The sequence below is a fragment of the Lemur catta genome, chromosome 1 (genome assembly GCF_020740605.2).
Source record: "Lemur catta isolate mLemCat1 chromosome 1, mLemCat1.pri, whole genome shotgun sequence".
In the NCBI taxonomy this organism is placed as follows: Eukaryota; Metazoa; Chordata; class Mammalia; order Primates; family Lemuridae; genus Lemur; species Lemur catta.
This window is the reverse complement of record NC_059128.1, coordinates 230818753-230839006: the sequence shown is the minus strand read 5'-3', so window position 1 is coordinate 230839006 and position 20254 is coordinate 230818753. Positions and strand designations below refer to the sequence as shown.

The window sequence follows — 20254 nt, the reverse complement described above, 5'->3', positions numbered from 1 at the left end:
GTAGGAGACTTTAATACCCCACTCTCAGTATAAGATAGTGGCAAAAATAAATAAGGATACAGCAGGAGTAAACAACATAATCAATGAGGTAGACCTATGGATATACATTTAAAACTTTATCTTGTTAACAGAGTATATACCTTTTTAAGCACACACATGCAACATTCACAAAAATTTGATCATATATTAGGTCACAAAGAAAACAGTAAGTTCCACAAGTAGAAATATTACAAATCACACTCTGAATGTAATGTAATAAAACTAGAAATAACAAAGAAGCTCTGGAAAGTTTTCAAAAAACCTACTAGCTACTAGAAAACTCTTAGGTAAAAGTGGAAATATTAACTGAAATTATCTCATTTCTAAAGAAAACACTACATATCAGTATGGTATACATTTAAAGTAGCGATCATAGAAAAATTCAGAGCCTTAAACATGTTTGGTTTCTAAACACCTATCCTCAATAAAATAAACCTAAAATAAACCAAGGCTTCTTAAAGAAATGGCTGATTCCAAGGAAAGGGAAGGATGTAATAAGAACCATACTATGCAAGAAATTAAATGTAAAAAAAAAAGAGGAAATGTCAAAAAGACATAGGAATGACTTGAAGAAGCTCCCATTGGCCAACTGTGTGACAAATGAACATCAACATATATATTACAAAAGAAACTATAAGATTATAATCCATAGAAGGAACCTGGCAGACATCACTTTAACCAACAGATGAAAGTTAACAGCACCAATAATGGAAGCAATGACATCACTGCCTCTTGATATAATGCACTGAGGACTTAGCATCATTTCAGAGGTATTCCTGTCCAAAATGTATAACCTGAGTCTAATAAGGAAAAAATGTCAGAGAAAGCAAACTTAGAGGGAATTCTATAAAATACCTGCACTGTACTTCATCAAAACTATAAAAATGTCATGAAAAACAAAGAAACACTAAGATTTGCTTTTAAAAGTTTCCAGATCTTTTAAAAATGAAAGACATGAAAACTAAATGCAATAAGTGATCACGATTGATTCTTTAATCATAAAATAAAATAAACATAAAAAATATTATTGGGAAAATTGGAGAAATCTAATTAAGGCCTACGGATTAAATAGTAATATTTAATCAATGTAACTTCCTGATTGTGATCACTGTACTGTGATTGTGTAAATGAATACTCTTGTTCTTAGGAAATACTCAGCGAAGTATTTAGGGATAAAGGAACACAATGTATTACGGCTTACTCCCAAACAGTTCTTTAAAAATGTGTGTGTGTGTGTACATGTGCGTGTGTGTGTGCATATGTGTATGTGTATAAATATTCAGAAAAAGAGAAAATAATAAAACGTGTGAAGTGTTAACGATTGGTGAGTCTGGATGAAGAGTACATAGGAACTTTTTATACTACTCTTAGAACCTTTTTGAAATCAAATCCAAATTAAAAAAAATTTTAAATAAAGCCCCAATTAATAAAAAAGATGATATGATAAACAAACATTTGAAATGGCCTTGGAAAAAGGTAAGAGTTATAAACACTTATGCCATAGATACACACCTGTCTGTATTCATGTTAGGCTCAGAGTTTAGAGAGTTATCCAACTCATTCTCGCTTTCTCCTGATTGGCTATTAACTGTTCCTTCTTCTCCTTCGTCATCTACTTCATTAAGAGCCTATCTCAACACAACAATAAAAATAACAACACAAGTTGATTATATACACATTCATGCTTTCTTTCTTTTTCTGGTAACAGAAGAGCGGTCCCTCTTTCTGAAGCTAATCCTTCTACGTGTGTTCTAGAACCCAAACCCTCTCACATCTTTCTACTGCATCAATTGTCCTTTTTCTCTCCTGTATCTTCAACCTCTCTCTGTACTGGCTTCAGTTCATCAACATTTAAACAGGAGCAAATTTCTCCTATCTTACCCTGGCACTCACCTTGAGCTATTACCTATCTCCTCTCTCCCCTTCACCACCAAACTTCTTGAATGAGTTGTTCCCAACCTTTCATTCCCCATCTACCTGCAACTTTGCTTCTGCCCTACCACTCCACTCTTAACTGCTCTCTCTGTATGGTCAGCAACAACACACTTATTCCTAAATCAAACAGAGATTTCTGTCTTTACCTTTCTTTACTTTTTTGACTTATTAGACTTTAATGACCACTCATTTCTTTCCTTTAAAATCTTCTTGATACACTCTGCCCTTAACTTCCATAATACTATATTTTCTTAGATTTTCTTCTATTCTTCTGGCTATTCTTTCCCAATCTCCTTTATTGGTTCTCATTTTTCTACCCTTCCTTTAGATCTGATGTGATTCAATATACTCCCTTTGAACCTTTTCTCCTCTCATCTGATCCACTTTCTGAATGATTTTATGTCATTCCAAAGTAGCTGTTAATTTCAAAATCTCCATCTCCACCCAGATCTCTTGAGCCCTAGACATATTCAGTTGCCTAAAAGATATCCCTACTCAACATGTCCAAAATGGAACATCTTCCTAAGTCACTCCCGTCATTCTTCCAGAAATCTTGTTCCTGCCAATATTACCTAAGACCATGAACAGTGTCACCATCTACTCAAATACTCCAGCCAGCAAACTAGGAGTTATCCTTCTTTCTCATTGTCATATCTAATCAGCCACCCAAACTCTACTTTATTTTAATCCCTCTCATATCTATCCCTGTTCTTCTTTATTTCCTTCCCTACTGGCACTGCTTTGGGTAAGGCCCTCACCACTTCTCACTAAGATCCCCACCTAAGTCTTCTAACCACACCCTCTCTCCAGTCTTATCCCTCCCCAGTCGATCTTCTACACCATAGTTGATCTCATCATGATTCCACTCTTCTTTAAATTCTTTAGCGGCTCTACTCTTACTTTGTGGTTCCTCAGTCCTTCATGATCTAGCTCCTGCTTGTCTCAGCTCTTGCCATGTCCTCAACCCAATGACAGAGACATGCCTTATTCATCCATGTAGCCCAGCATCTAGTGCAAGGCCTGATATATTATATGGTAAATAAGTAAATTTAGTCTCACTCATTCCTATTACAGATGAAGCAACTAGGCTCCAGAGGACTTAAGTAATACAGCTGCGATTTCATTTTTTCTTGGTAACTCAAGACTACCTATGGCAATATATCAATTTCTTTTCTGATGTAGAGTGGTCCTCTGCTTATCTATTAAGGTGTCTCCTCTCTCTTCCCTCACTGCCATTTCTCATTGCTATTTCTGACTTACTCTGAGAAGCTTATCTCACTGTTTTTAATCTACTATCAGCAGTAAATTAAGAAATAAATTAAACCAGCTCAGAAAATTAGTTATAACAGTAACATTAATCTGAAATTCTACTACTGTATTCAATGAATAAGCTCAGGTGTGAGGATGGACTCCTCTGTTCAACAGAATAAAATCTGACTGCTTTATTCCACACTGCTAGGATACATTGTACAATTGTTTCCAGGTTCCAAATGATAGGAAGTGTTTAAAGTATGACTGCCAAATAAACAGGGCACTACACTATATGATTTATTTAAATTAAAGTTATAAAAGTAAAAGAACACACTACAGCAATAATGTTAATGTTTTATAACTGTAACATGATTTTCCCATGTTAACTAGTCGATAAATTCCAAGTTTCCTGGGCAGCTACCTTTTACACATACGAATACATTAAAAGGGACTAATATGTAGTGAAGATTGATTATGCTAAACACTTTACACAACCTGTCTTAGTTGATCCACGCCACAACCATATCAGGTATAATTCTATTCCCATTTAACAAAAACATTCTGTGCCCACTCAGATATCTTAAGAAATCAACTCAAGATCAAACAACCAGCAAGTAGCAGAATATGAGCCCAGATCCACCTGACTCCAAGTGGAAAGACTCTCTGCTATTTCCATAATGATAACTTGTGGCAATCTTGTGAAGCCACACAGCCTAGATTTGAATCCCATCTTTGATGCAGACTATGTGATCTTGGACAAGTCACTTCATTTTTCTGAGCCTCAGTTTCTTCATCTGCCAAACAGGAATAATGACACCACCTACACTTCCTAGGTAAGCACTCAATAAATTTTAGCTATATTAATCCAGTCTTGTTTAGGACGTTACTCACAAAAAGTGAAATATGTTTGAGTAAGAACAGTTAATATTTAATTTTTTAAAATGTTTATCACAATGCCTACATAGACTAAAACTTCATTTCAGTATGAACATTATAGCTGTGAGTAGAGCACACTACCTGAGGTTCGATGACAGATTCATTAAGAATAGCCTGGGTGATAGGATCTTGATTTACCATGATGGGACCCTGTGAGGAATCAGGAGCCATTGTTATATTTGGAAACCCTGCAAAAGAAAAATAAGTCATGATGATTTTGTATCATTTAATTAAATTGACATCACAAGCTCTACACTGCCATAGGTTTGCATCATGTGAAAATCTCAAATAATAGTAACAATAGCAGCTCACACTTATCCAGTGCTTCCTATATGTCACGTATTGTTTTAAATGCCTTTACATATAACAAGTCATTTTACCCTCACAAAACCCTATGAGGTGGGCACTATTATTATTTTATAGATTGGCAAACTGAAACTCACAGACATTAAGCAACTAGCCCAGAGTCACACTAATAAATGGCCAAGCCAGAATTCAAGCCTTGTCCTAAATACTAGTGATCTGATTTTGAAAGATTAAGATAAACAATGGATTATATACACATTAAAATGAATAATGCTATGTATCTGACAAGAGGCAAAGTACCTTGTAGAAAGAGACTGACGTTGCTTTAGGTTACAAATTAAACTTTACTCAAATTATGGTAAACACAAGTACCATAATTATATGGTAATTTAATATTATTAATAATAAGCTAAAAATTAAGTCACATTTAAAAATTACAAAATCCAGTACATTACAACATAAAATATTTTAGTAGATAATAACAATGTATCTTTCTTTAGCTGAATAATTTGTAATACAAGTAGTTAATATTCTTAATGAAAGCAAACAAATTATAATGACTAACCCTAGCAACTCTTGTAAATTCACGCTAGCATATCTGTAATATAAGTAACATGATGCCTAAGAAAGAACTTTAAATCCCTACAAATAGTCACTTGCGGGCTATAGTTAATAAGGAAAAGAAGCTCTTGTTTGAATTGAATACTTGACCTGTGCGTCTACGAGGAAAATCAACAAACAAATCTTTTGCTGCAGCCATCAAATGATCAGATTTCTCCAACACATCCTGCATCTGGTATTGATCAGAAAGAATCTGGATACATGTTAATGAAAAATATTAATATTCAGAAAAATATATTTACTTTTCAAATCACAAAGGAACAGACCATTCAAAGGCATGGAGCATAAAAATAACCATAGGCCACTCACTACCTTTCTAAAATCCTTCAGTGGCAATATCTGTAAGTACCAGTAGATGGGGCTATTACAATAATTAGTGGCTTTCAAATGCTTGGCTGCAATCCAAAGAAATAACATCAAATCGTGACCGGGTACATTCACATGAATACAAATATATATAATGTGTGTGTGTGTATATATATATGTTTTGTATATTTTTATATATATATAAAACAAAATAAAAGTTTTACTTAAACTTACATGAGAACCACTATGATATTTTCTTTTTAATTTCTATTCTATTTTTTAAATGATGGTTGCAACTCACTAACTTGATTTCACAATTCATCAACAAATTAGGATCCACAGTTTGAAAAGTACAGCTTAAAGATACAAATCTTTGAGCCATAAACTCAGAGGTGTTTCAATCACTAAAGTGATTTCATAATCCACTAATGGGTCATGATCCACAACTTAAAAAACATGATGTATGATATATGAGTTTTAGGATGTAAGATCTGAGTTGTAGGATTAAAAAAAAAATATTACGCCTCTGTGTTTATAAACAAGTCATTTTTTTTTATCCTGGAGAGGTAGGAACTCAAAAAATACCATTATCGTAGTACCTCTGATTATATACTTTCAACTTAGGAACTTTCATAATTATAAGCAAGGCCACAGCATAGAGTAAAAGCAAGATAACTGTATCTACCACTACCAGATGACATTCTTAAGTTGAAAGAGTCTCAAAATTGGAAGCTGTACAGTTTCCAACACTCAAATCCATAAAACATCTAGCAACAAATACTCTTGCCAGAATTTTTCTACATCATGTAAACAAGTATATAACGTGACCTCAGTTATTATTTTAGGACACAAAGAGAAAAATAACAAGATTCACATTCCTAATTTTTCCCCTTCTTCCCCTGCTATGGCCAAACAGGTTGGCAGGCTCGGTTGGTGAGAATAAAGTCCTGAATTTGTTCCTTCTACAAAAAGTAAGCTTTGGAATAGTATAAGGTTGGGGTACATTTGGAGCCAGAAGACTGGGGTTTTAGGCCCAGTCAAGTGATGCTAAGCAAAATCCAATCCATTTAAACTTAGTTTCCTAATATATAAATGGAGATACAACCATCTTCCAAACCTACTGAGCTGTTACAAGGATATGGCCACACTGAAAACCAGTATAGCACTCTAGAGATGTTTAAGAATGTTGTTACAGTTTACATTATCCCCTAAACCAAATTTCTATCCCTGCTTAGCCATCTTGCAAGTACATGCAATTAAGAGCTTATCAATCAGTGAATGAATCTCTATAATCTATCACTAGAAAAATTACACAAAGCCTACTGGAAATGTTAAGAGTTTAGTATTTAAAAAAATAGCACTGACCCTCTAACAAAATAATGAGATAGAACTGACAGATGCTGACTGTGGAGGAATAATCTTACTAATCATACTGAAACCTGAAGTTAATTATAATAAGTTCTCAAGTAAAGCCATTCTCCTGTCACCATTAGCTAGTCTCTGCTCTTTGGGCAGATGGTTTGAGGGGCCAAAGATCAGTGCATTGGGTTTCCTTTCTTCTTTCTAGATTTATCACTCCTCTCATAAAGCCCATCCTCTTGATAGATAAACTGATCTCTGCAAGTCCAACTGTATATATTACTTCCCCAAATGGGTTTGCAGAGCACAAACTTAAAAAGTGGTGGTGCATATTTTGAACTTTTGAAGGATCAGTCAAGGTCCCTATAAGAAAACATTATCAGACACTCCTCAACCTAGCCCTCTTGTTCCATGGTAAGAGAAACCAGATGGAATTGGGAAATTACAAAGAGACTTGGGGAAATTATAAAAATCTTTTTTTTTTTTTAAAGCCAGTCAAATTTAGCAGTGGGGGGTTGAATACCAACTTTAGTGACACTAATGTTAAGTTCTGATAACCCACTACCATTGGACCAGCCTATAAAAATCTTTATGAAAGGCTCCCTCTCTATGAATTGGATTTGAACTCTAATGTGCTTCATTCCCAAACCATGGGTGCATCACACAGCAAATGAAATCTAAGATTACACTGGCCAAAGAACTTTCTCTTAATTTATATTAATCTAGGAGCCCAGCTCCATGGGCATGGGTCCTGGTAGCTTTAATACATAATGATTTAGCCTATGTGGATATGCCTAGAAACGCTTCTTCCTTTGGTCCCATCGCATCTCTTAAACAGACATTACATATTTAGCAATATTAAAATAAAAGATGCACATCTCCTTTGACTCAGCAATTCTACTTCTAAGAATTTGTCCTATAAATATACTTATACATGTACCCAAAAATATATTCAAGGATATTCATTACATTATTTACAGTGGCAAGGTAGGAGTCTGGCACTGCACCACAAGGGGGCTGCCTTTTTTCCTGGTCAGACTTATGTTTTTAGGCCTTTCACTGAGAATTAATGTACAATATTTAAATGTACATGACTGTAAAGAAGCATTCTTTCTCAAACAATCCACTGTTCTTTTCTCAAGCTCTTGTAAAAATTTATTTGGGAGATACCATTCTTCCTGATGATGTATAATATTGAGGTTTTGTTTCACTAAGAAGCCTAATGAATTCCTCAAAAGACAGAGTATGATTCAAAGCTGCCATGAAAGGTCACCCAGATAGCCAAGTGCCATAAGCTTCAACCTCAATGATGAACAATGCTACATACAAAGTACATTCCTATACGATGATTTCAACTCAAACACAGCAAAATAACTGCTGTAATTTCCTCTTATTTCCCATATTGTTTATCCCTACATAATCTGATTACTTATCTAAACATCCTATAATATCTGGCAAAAGGTTAATCCAAAAACAAGGGGCTTACTACCCAGTTGGGCAAGCACACATTTTTTTCTTTTGCAAAGTAATCTAATAGCACTGCTATTACAAAGTGAGAAAAATATTAATAATTAGAGTAGATTCTATATATAAAACACTAATTATATGCCATGGACTGTGCTAATCACTTCACAAGTATTATATCATTGAAATCTCATAACAATGCAATCAAGCAAATAATATTATTCCATTTTAAATATGAGAAAATTCAGGCTGAGAAGTTAAAAAATTTGGTTAGGTCACATAGGTAATAAGTTGTGGAGCAGGAATTTAAACAACCAAACTAGACTCTAATTTATTTTCAAAGTCCATATGTAGATCACTGTATAAGGATGCAATAATTACTAGAGTCTCTCCGATGTGAATCTAATTTGGGGAAAAAAAGAGAATCCTATTTATCTCTTTCTCTTTCTAACTCTAAAGATTATGCAGTTTAGCATTACCTCCTTCATGATAGACAATCTTCTTTTCTCAAGATTCAAAGTTTCTGGTTTCTGCTTCCTCCATTTTCTCTTCAGAGCTTTTTCTTGGAGTTCCCAGTGTGCTAATGCTCTATTCTTCGATTTGTGTATTTCATGACGGCGTATCTGTAGAGAAAGAAAAAAATATAAAGAAATGTTTCAGAAACAAAGAAGTTGCCTATTCAGATGGTGGGACCACCTAGTCTAGTTCATCATTTTTTAATTTTTTCTGATCCAACATATACATTTTATATATGTTCACAGCCAAAATTTTCACAGTCCTCTAAATTTTCAAAAATGATCTTTAAAAAAAAAAGTAACTAGAACTAGTAGACCTAGCTAAAAGACATACTGAAAATAACATTAATTTCTACTTCGTGTGTATAAGACTACGGTGTTTTTCATATCACAGGATGGGACTCATTTAACGAGTAGTAAAATCAACGGGGGTTGGCAGGTCAAAACCAGCATTTTTTAAACATATATATACACACATAAACACACACTGACCGGACACAATGTACAAGGTACAAAACACACTGAGTCATCTTTGGCAAAGACACTCTCATTTCGTGATAACCACATCACTACCAAGAATAAATAATGCAGTGTTTTTATAGGCCTTCAATGGCTTCATGTGAAAGTGGGTCACTGAAGATACAGAAATCCAGGGAAGTGGAGTTCCTGAAGCACAAGAAAAGATATGAGGCACAGGCCTCAAGAATTAGAGGGGAGGAATATACCGAGGTGGTTAAGGAATAAAAGCAGGTATTTGGTTCTACCAGTACATTAGTATTCAGATCTATGAATATAAACATATATTACCTAATAAAATGTACTACTGAGTTTTCACCATGTAAATAAGAAATCAGTCCATTAAGAGACTAATAACCAAATATTATGTAAAGATACTGACTCAAAAAACAAACAAAGATGACATTTTTGAGATAATTGGGAAAATTAGAATATGGGCTGGGTATTAAGTAATACCAAAAAATTATTTTTACTTTTATTGGGTGTAATAATGTCACTATGATTATGTTAAAAAAAAGTCTATAATTTTTTAAATGCAAATTGAATATATAGATACAAAATGATGTGTTCTTTCGAATTTGCTTTAAAATATTTCAGTGACTGAAGAAAAGAGTATGATAAATAAAGCAACTACGATAAAATTTTAATAACTATTATATCTGGTAAACAGTACATGTGAGTTCTTTATATATTTGTCTCTACCTTCATTTGAGTTTGAAATTTTTCATTAAAAAAATGTTAAGTCAGTAGGAGGTCATTATTAGTCTCAATAAATATTTAATGAGCACCTACCAGAACTAAGACTTCTCAGTACACAACACGTATAAGATACAGTCCCCATTTCTCAACAGCATTAACAATCTGCCCAGGGAGATTGGGCATATCCATATAAAGATAAATGTTATGCACTATCTTGGAAGAAAACACAAAAGTAACTCTTTGTGAACTCTGTGTTAGAAAATAGTTTCTTAGATATGACACTAAAAATTCAAGTGACAAAAGGAAAAATAAATAAGTTAGACTTCATCGAAATTAAAAACTTTCATGCTTAAAGGACACCACCAAGAAAGTGAAAAGGAAACTAAGAAAATAGGAGAAAAATTTGCAAATCATACCTGATAAAAAGCTTATATTCAGAATTTATACAGAATTCTTTTAATTCAATAATAGAAATACAAATAACTCAATTTAAAAATGACTAACAGCTTTTGAATAAAAGCCACTCTAACTGGGGTAAAGTGATATCTCATTTTGGTTTTAATTTGCATTTCCCTGATGATTAGTGCCATTAAGCGTTTTCTCATATGTTTATTGGCCATCTGCCTATCTTTTGAAAAGCTTTTGTTCATGTCTTTTGCCACTTTTTAACGGGTTGCTTTTTTCTTACTGATTTGCTTGAGTTCTTTGTAGATTCTGGTTATTAGCCCTTTATCGGATATATAGCTTGCAAATATTTTCTCACATCTGTAGGTTGTCTATTTGCTCTGTTGATTATTTCCTTAGCTGCGCAGAAGCTTTTTAATTTAATCAAATGCCATTTATTTATTTTTGTTGTTGCTGTGATTGCCACCGGGGATTTCTTCATAAATTCTTTGCCTCAGCTGATATCTAGAAGAGTTTGTCCAACATTTTCTTCTAGCATTCTTATGGTTTCATGCCTTACATTTAAGTCTTTTACCCATCTTGAATTAATTTTTGTGAGTGGTGAGAGATATGGATCCTGTTTCAGTCTTCTGCATGTGGCTCTCCAATTCTCCCAGCACCATTTATTAAATAGGGCTTCTTTACCCCAGTGTGTATTGTTGTCTGCTTTGTCAAAGAATCAGCTGGCTGTATGTGGATGGTTTTATATCTGGGTTCTCTGTTCTGTTCCATTGGTCTATGTCTCTATTTTTGTGCCAGTATCATGTTGTTATGGTTACTACAGCTTTGTAGTATAGCTTAAAGTCTGGTAAAGTGATGCCTCCAGATTTGTTCTTTTGCATAAGGTTGTTTTGGCAATTTGGGCTCTTTTCTGGTTCCAAACGAAGCATAGGCATGGATGCAGAGAGAAACGAATGCTTCTACACTGATGATGGGACTGCAAATTAGTAAAACCTCTATGGAAAACAGTAAGGAGATTCCTCAAAGAACTAAAACTAGACCCACCATTTGATCCAGCAATCCCACTACTGGGTATTTACCCAAAGGAAAAGAAGTCATTTTATCAAAAAGACACCTGCACTTCAATGTTTATTGCAGAACAATTCACAATTGCAAAGATGTGGAATCAACCCAAGTGTCCATCAATTCATGAGTGGATTAACAAAATGTGGTATATGTTTACTATGGAATACTACTCAGCTATGAAGAAGGATAAATTAAGGCCTTTTGCCACAATTTGGATGGAACTAGAGACCATTATCCTAAGTGAAGTATCTAAAGAATGGAAAAACAAACATACATGTACTCATTGTTAAATTGGAACAAACCAATGAGCACACATGTGCACAGAGGGAAGTAAAACTCAGTGAAAATCAAGCAGGGGGAAGGGTGAGGAGGGATGGGCAAAAACCTACCTATTGGGTACAATGAACACTATCTCGGTGATAGGCACACTTATAATCCTAACCCGAGCATAACAAAAGTGATCCATATAACCAAAAACATTTGCACCCCCATAATATTTTGAAATAATAAAAATAAATAAATCTTTGTAAAACTAAAAAAAAAATTAAAAACTAAAAAGAATAAAAACAATTAAGGGATTTGAACAGACATTTCTCCAAAGATACTACAAATGACCAATAAGCACATGCAGATATGCTTGACATCATTTGTCATTAGGGAAATGTAAATGAAAACCACAATGAAATAGCAATTTATACCCTCTAGCAGAACTAAAATTTAAAAAGTAACAGTAACAATGATGTAGAGACATTGGAAGCCTCATTCTTGTGGTAAATGGTGCAGTCACTCAGGAAAACAGTTTGGCAATTATTCAGAAAATCATATATAGAGATACCATATGACCCAGCAATTCTCCTAGATATACACACAAAAGAAGTGACAACATATGTTTATATAAAAACTTGTACATGAATGTTCACAGCAGCAGTATTCATAATAGTCAAAAAGTGAAAACGCCTGTAATCCTAGCCCTCTGGGAGGCCGAGGCGGGTGGATCGCTCGAGGTCAGGAGTTCGCGACCAGCCTGAGCAAGAGCGAGACCCTGTCTCTACTAAAAATAAAAATAAATTATCTGGCCAACTAAAATATATATATATAAAAAATTAGCCGGGCATGGTGGCACATGTCTCTAGTCCCAGCTACTCAGGTGGCTGAGGCAGTAGGATCGCTTAAGCCCAGGAGTTTGAGGTTGCTGTGAGCTAGGCTGATGCCATGGCACTCACTCTAGCCAGGGCAACAGAGTGAGACTCTGTCTCAAAAAAAAAAAAAAAAAAAAGTGAAAACAACCCAAATGTCCATCAACTGGCAACTGAATAAATAAAATATGGTATATCCATATAATGGAATATTATTCAGCAATAATAAGGAATAAAGTACTGATACATACATACTATAACACGGACGGACTTTGAAAACATTATGATAAGAGAAAAGAAGCTAGACACAAAAGGCTTAATGTTGTATTCCATTCATATGAAATGTCTAAGACAGGCAAATCCATAAAGACATAAAGTAGATTAGTCATTGTCACAAACTGGGAGGAGGCAGGCATAGAGAGGGACTATTAACAGATACAGGGTTACATTACGGAGTAATGAAAATGTTCTAAAAGTTGATAGTGATGATGGTTACACAACTCTGAGTACACTAAAAGCCAATGAACAGCGTACTTTAAAAGGGTAAATGTGATGGCATATGAACTATATCTCAATAAAGCCACCTTTTTTATAAAATCTATAGTGGAAGCTTTCTAAAAAGTAGAATTTGAACCAGGATAAGGAAGTACAATAAGACTTGGACAGGGAGAGAAGAAGGTAGGGAAATTGTTCCAAGTAAGGAAAATAGCACAAATTGGGGCACAAATGTGGAAATACATGTGGCAATGTTCAAGGGATAAACTACTACATTGACTAGACCAATACGTTTGTATAGGGAAGTAGTAACAAATAATGCTGAAGATGTCTATAGATTTAAAAAGAAAAGATGTACACAGGGTAATATTAGACTAGAGAGATTTGATTACTGAATACTCTGAATAAATGACTTGATTTTTGATATTAAACTTACCAGATCTTCAGGAGTTGCCCGATGAACTGTCAGATCATTCACAGTACTCTGCAAAAAAAGACGACCTTTTTTTAAAAAAAAGTTTTCTTATAAAACATTAGCTCTACTAGATTTTAATGGCTGAAATGGTTTCAAAATTCTGGGACCAAAAATTTTTCCTTTCTAGGAATCGGTATTCTCAATTTAAATATTAACACAGATTACTTTCAGGTGTTTTATAGAACATAAAAGACTATTTTTAGGTGTCTTACAGAAAATAAGCACTGAATTTACCAAGCAGTCATACATTATATAAAACAATGAATAAAAGAGAGTAGGAATTATTCAAAATGAGTATTCCATGGAATCCCAGGATTCCATGAGGCAACTCTAAAGATTCCTAAAACAAAGTGTGATCACCATAGAGAGGTTCAATTTGTATCCACAAACACCTTAAGCACAGAACCTACTATTAATTAATACAATGAGAGATGAAGTTTGAGGGCAATGCATAATTTCATAAAATGTAAAAATAGTCAAATAAAAAGAAAGTAAACTAACATGACAGGGTTACCACACTGCACAATTCCAGAAGGTACCACTAATATCTGAGTCCATGTAACTAACAGCCCTTGGAATTGTGTGGTATACAGCCTACCTAGCTTTAAGTAGCAGCCCACAACTTAGCCCTTTCCAAAATGACTTCAGCCATTTTGCTACGCAGATTCAGTAAGGGAGAAAATAAAACAAGTTAAGAGTTTTACTTCTAAGTGACGGGAAATATAAAGAGAACTAAGTCAAAATAACTTCCGATGTATTCACAGACTGAACTTTTTGGCCATGATTTCTATTTATTATATAGCTCAAGGCTTTTCTATACAAAAACTACTATTCCTTTTACATCGATCTAGAAAGGTACAAGGCATAAGCTGGGCACAGTGGCACTAGTCCAGCTACTCAAGAGGCTGAGGCAGGAGGATTCCTTGAACCCAAAAGTTTGAGGCCAGCCTGGGCAACATGGCAAGACCCTGTCTCTAAGAGAAAAAAAAAAAGAAAGGTACACGGTAAAACTATAGGATCATGAGAATTGTTTTTAATAATCACAGAAAAATTCAGGCATACAAATGAGCAAGGATGTGCTTAGAATTAATTCTCATGGAAGAAAATATAATATTCATCAATACTACTGTGCTTAAAACTATTTTCTTTTGAAATTGCCTTTAAATCTAATTTATAAGCCATTTTAGAAAATGTCTCATTTATTTTTATCAAAACAATATTAATCAGTTTGATCTCTTCTCCCTCATTTGCCATTCACTCCAAATGACTTATGACTATTTTCTATGTTCAGTCTACCTTCAAAAAACAAAATTTTTCCAGCACTGGAGATAAAATGGAAAGCAAGGAAGGTTTTTAATGTAATTTCAAATAATGGGTTTTGATTAAGTTTTGAACAATAGCAGCATACAGGAATAAATATAGTCATCCCACAGTATCTACAAGGGATTGGTTCCAAGACCCCAGCATATAGCAAAATCCATGCATACTCAAGTCCTGCAGTCAACCCTCTGTGTATGTAGGTTTTGCATCCCCAAAATACTGTATTTGCAATCCACCTTTGGCTGTGGAGGCAAAACCCACAAATACCAAGGACTGACTGTATTTACTGAAAAAATTCTGCATATAAGTGGATCTGCACAATTCAAACTCATGTTATTCAAGAGTCAACTGTACTGAACTTCCCAAAGTAACCACTCTGAAGGGGACAACACTTATATTACATGTACTTTTTTCCCCCTTTTAATCAGTTTCATTACCTTAGAGTCACAACTTTATTTTATAGCCAATCAGATGACAACAAAACAATCTAAACACAGAGACGTACCCGTGCTCCACTTCCAAAAGCTGTCAGTTTGTGCAGAATTCCTGGCTAAGGTGGTCAGCTGCAAACCAGAAGGTTCCAAGTCCAAAGGAATCCCTGAGATTCAAACTAGTCCCTGACTAGTTACTCTCCACAATAGAAAATAAAGGCATTTAAAATCTCATGGTCCAAACCAAAGTATCAGGCTGTAGAAAATATAAATTTCCTTGGTAATACCAGGTGTTATTCAGGTTAGGAGCTAGAGATCATACATCCCAGATACTTGAGACTTGTCTCATATCTTAAGAGAACCTTTGGACTGAAACTGACCAAGCCCTGGAGGTAAGCAACAAATAATTTAAGGGATAAGACAGCAAGGATCATCTGTTTTTTCATCCAAAAATGCCACTCATACGGTTATGGTACCACTGGTTGCTGTGGACAAATCTAAAAAAGGTACCAAAAGAATTCACAAACTTCAGTGACATAGGTGAGCTAGAGTTGCCTAATGCAGTGAGTTCTCAATCAAAGCAGAGGAGAGGAGACTTTTTAAAATATGTTCCCCACCCCTTTAAGATTCTAATTCTTCAAAGGAGATGGAGGTTACAGCCTAGATATATGTATTCTAAAAAACCTCCCCAAAGGATTCTGCTCTTCCCTCCAAGACCTAGGATATAACACGCCCAGAAACCCATTCCACCCTATGACAAGCTGAGCCCCATTGAGAACACCGTCCTGAGTGACTAGGGCCATATCACCGTGTCTGTTGGCTCCAGAGGAATGCTATATTGCTTACTATCCCACCTAGACTTACATCCCATTCTTGCTTCACTGCAGTTTTCTTCTTCTTTACTTTCAGTGTTTTTCTTCCGCCTCCCCGGGGACCGTAACGGTGCACTCTGACAAATGACATCTACGAGTAATAATCACATCAAATTTTTAATATATGAGAAAAAGTAAATAATTAAGCATGACCAGAGGGGAAAAGAAGACATCCAGGAAAAACAAAATGAATCTAAAAACATCAGAAGAAAAATTTAAGCATGATTAAGGAAGGCTATCACAATACTTGGTTCTCTCATTTTACAACTAATAGAAAGTTGGTACGGATAACTATAATAAAAGAAGTATCAGGTCAATAACTTATATATATTTGACTAATAAAGAAAGCTAGGAATGCAGAAATTATGGCCTACAGCAGAGAATTAGGACAGCAGTTATAAGTTTTGTCATCACTTATACAAATTCACAATTAGTAGAAAAAATGCCAGTCACATGCTAACAATATGAATTCAACGTGAAGGGAAGAGAGGGCAAAAGAGAGCTGGAGTTCTTTTTTAAGCACTCTAACACTCAAAATCACTACCAGATACATATGTGCTTACCTTAAAATAAAGGTAGCTAAACTTTGGAGAACAAATGAGGTATGATACCACGTCTAATATATCCTTCACATAATAGTAAATGGAACTAATTAAGGATTTTAAACCTGAATTTGTAAATTGCCAACATTAGCTTGGCACTCTTAAAAGAGCAATGCTAAGGATACTGGATTAAACATAATATAAAAAATTAGAAAAAAGACCCATAGTTCCCAAACACTAGGATTTTATAATACATGTACATGACTTTTAAAAAGCAACACATGTATTTGACTCCTATTGTGGAATCCTTTTACCTACCTAAATAATTACAGAACTTTCCAACTGACCCCCTAACTCCCAATTAGCCTAAAACAAAGACTCTAGTATTTTCCTTAAGTACTTTGTTTAAAAAAATTATCTACTGTAATAAAAATACCTAAATGCAAGTGTTTCCCAAGAGTTTGCCCTCAATCTTGGTTGTTCCTCTGTACTCTCTCTTATCCAGCACATTCACTCTTTAAACATGGTATCTAATTTCAGAGTTTACAATTCAGCAAAAGAGAATAAGTCACATACAAGTTAGGGAATAACATTTAATTTTATGGTGGTTATGATGATGATGATGATGCAGTAGTAGCAGTGATAATGATGTCACCAGCTAATACATACTGAGTGCTTTAAGCCAGGTACTGTTCTAAACTCTTTACACATTATCTTCTTTAATCCTCACAATAATCCTATGAGGTACTTAACTATGCATTACTCATTTACAAATGAGAAAACAAAGGGACAAAGAATTAAGCAACTGTGAAGGTCACACAATAAGTAGCAGAGTCATAAATACCATTTTAAAATACAGAATAGAATAGAATTGAGTACAAAACAAACCCTTACATTTATGGTCAGTTTAATTTCAAAGAGGGTGCTAAGACAATTCAATGGGAAAAGAATAGTCTTTTCAGCAGATGGTACTTGGACAACTGGATATTCGTGTGAAAAAGAATGAAGCTGGACCCCTACCTCATACCATATACAAAAATTAATTTTAAATGAATCATAAGGCTAAGTGCGGTGGCTCATGCTTATAATCCCAGCACTTTGAGAGGCCAAGGTGGGAGGATCGCTTGGAGGCCAGGAGTTTGAGACCAGCCTAAGCAACATAACAAGACCCCATCTCCACACAACGCACACACACAAAAATTAGCCAAGCATGGAGGCACATGCCTATGGTCCTAGCTACTTAGGAGGTTAAGGCAGTAAATGAATCACAGATTTAAATGTAAAAGCTAAAACTATAAAACTCTTAGAAGAAAACATAAGAGTAAATATTTGTGAACCTTGGATTAAGCAATGGTATCTTAGGTATGGCACCAAAAGCACAAGCAAACAGAGAAAAACTAAATTAGGTTTCATCAAAATTAAAAATTTTTGTGCTTCAAAGGCACAATCAAGAAAGTGAAAAGACAACCAATAAAATGGAAGAAAATATCTGCAAATCATATCTCTGATAAAGGACTTATATCCAGACTATATAAAGAATTCTTGCAACTCAATGATAAAAAAAAATTTAAAAACTCGGGCATAGGACTTGAATAGACATTTCTCCAAAAAAGATACTATAGACAGCCAATAAGCACATGAGAAGATACTCAAATTTAGGAAGATGCCAATAAAAACCACAATGAGATACTACTTCACACCCATTAATATGTCTATAATCAAAAAGATGAACAACAAGCATTGACAAGAATGTGGAGAAACTGCAATCCTCATATATTACTGATGGGAATGTAAAATGGTGTAGGCACTTTAGAAAACAGTTTGACAATTCCTCAAAAAGTAAAACACAGAGTTATCGCATAACTGAGCAGCTATTCCTCCCATGTATATATACAAGAGAACTGAAAACATATGTCTACATAAAAACTTTTATAAAAATGTTCACAACAGCATTTTTAATAGACAAAAAGAAGAAATATCCCAAATGTTCACCAACTGATGAATGTATAAATAAAATGTGGTATATCCACACAATGGAATATTACTTGGCAACAATAAGAAATGATGTACTGATATATGCTACAACATGGATAGACCTTGAAAAGGTTCTAAGCACGGAAGGCTACATACTGTAAGATATCAGTTATATGATACATCCAGAATATGCAAATCCATAGAGACATAAAGGAGATTAGTGGTTGTCAGCATCTAGAGGGAGCAGGGAATGGAGAATGACTACTGCCAATGGGTATAGTGTTTCTTTTTGGGTGATGAAATGTTGTAGAATTAGAGAATGATGATAGTTGCATGACTATGTGAATATATTAAAAACCTCTGAATTGTATACTTTAAAGGGTAAATTTTATGATATATGAACTTTATCTCAATAAAGCTATTATAAAAAAAGATATGAAAAAATATAATAGTTGTTCAAAGAAAGGAATCTAATGTATTTTAACCACTCTGATCTTTTTTTTTTTTTTTGAGACAGAGTCTCACTGTCTTGCCCGGGCTAGAGTGCCGTGGCGTCAGCCTAGCTCATGGCAACCTCTAACTCCTGGGCTCAAGCAATCCTTCTGCCTCAGCCTCCCGAGTAGCTGAGATTACAGGCATGCGCCACCATGCCCGGCTAATTTTTTCTATATATATTTTTAGTTGTCCAGCTAATTTCTTTCTGTTTTTAGTAGAGACAGGGTCTCGCTCTTGCTCAGGCTGGTCTCGAACTCCTGACCTCGAGCGATCCTCCCGCCTCAGCCTCCCAGAGTGCTAGGATTACAGGTGTGAGCCACTGCGCCTGGCCCACTTTGATCTTTAAACCACTTAGATCTCCAAATTACTCTGCAGAAACAAAGGGGAATCATAAAATGTCAGTAAATCTATATGATTGTATATCCATTAAAATTATATTAAGATTACATATCCATTAAAATTATATTAAGAAGAATATTTAAAAGCACTTATTTTGGCAAAGAGCTTCACATCTGATCCACAACCCTACGAGGCATGCACTATCTTGAGAGACAAAATAGCATAGTGGTTAAGAGTACAGCCTGGAATCAGACTGCCTGGGTTCACATCCCACCTTTGCCACAACTGTAAAATGGAACTAATTAAATATGTAAGCACTTAGAACCCTGCCTAGCATACACAAAGTTCTATTTAAGTGTTGAGGATAATGGTGTCAGCGACAACTATTAACCTCGTCCCCAAATAAGAAAAATGAGGGTTAGAGAGTAAGCATATTGCTCAAAGTCACACAAATAAGGGGCAGAGCAGAGAGCTGACATTTGAAAACAGGTCTGAATGACTGTAAAGCACATGCTAGAAAACTTTGCTAGAATTAGATTACCTCTGTTTGGTTCTATATTTTCTAAACTTTCTACAATGAACCTATGTTACTCTTAGAAATAAGGGAGAAAATATATTTCAAGTTACAACATTTAAAATATTATACACGGCCAGGCGTGGTGGCTCACGCTTGTAATCCTAGCACTCTGGGAGGCCAAGGCAGGTGGATCGTTTGAGCTCAGGAGTTCAAGACCAGCCTGAGCAAGAGCGAGACCCCA

General features: G+C 34.9%; 1 protein-coding gene across 7 annotated transcripts in view; it reads right to left on the bottom strand.

Moving 5' to 3' along the window:
- SPICE1 (spindle and centriole associated protein 1) overlaps positions 1–20254 on the bottom strand; it is a 56660-nt gene that overhangs the window by 32840 nt on the left and 3566 nt on the right. For 6 of the 7 annotated variants that reach the window (XR_006732699.1, XM_045540266.1, XM_045540267.1 and 3 more), the window contains exons 2-7: positions 16139–16237; positions 13485–13532; positions 8697–8840; positions 5179–5281; positions 4243–4349; positions 1552–1667 (exon numbers count right to left, since the gene is read on the bottom strand). Coding sequence is in view for 6 of the 7 variants with exons in the window: in XM_045540266.1 (XP_045396222.1) it covers positions 1552–1667; positions 4243–4349; positions 5179–5281; positions 8697–8840; positions 13485–13532; positions 16139–16237 (617 nt within the window). In the remaining variant the exon portion in view is untranslated. The remainder of the gene's footprint in view (positions 1–1551; positions 1668–4242; positions 4350–5178; positions 5282–8696; positions 8841–13484; positions 13533–16138; positions 16238–20254) is intronic. The other variant, XM_045540269.1, reaches the window with a different exon arrangement.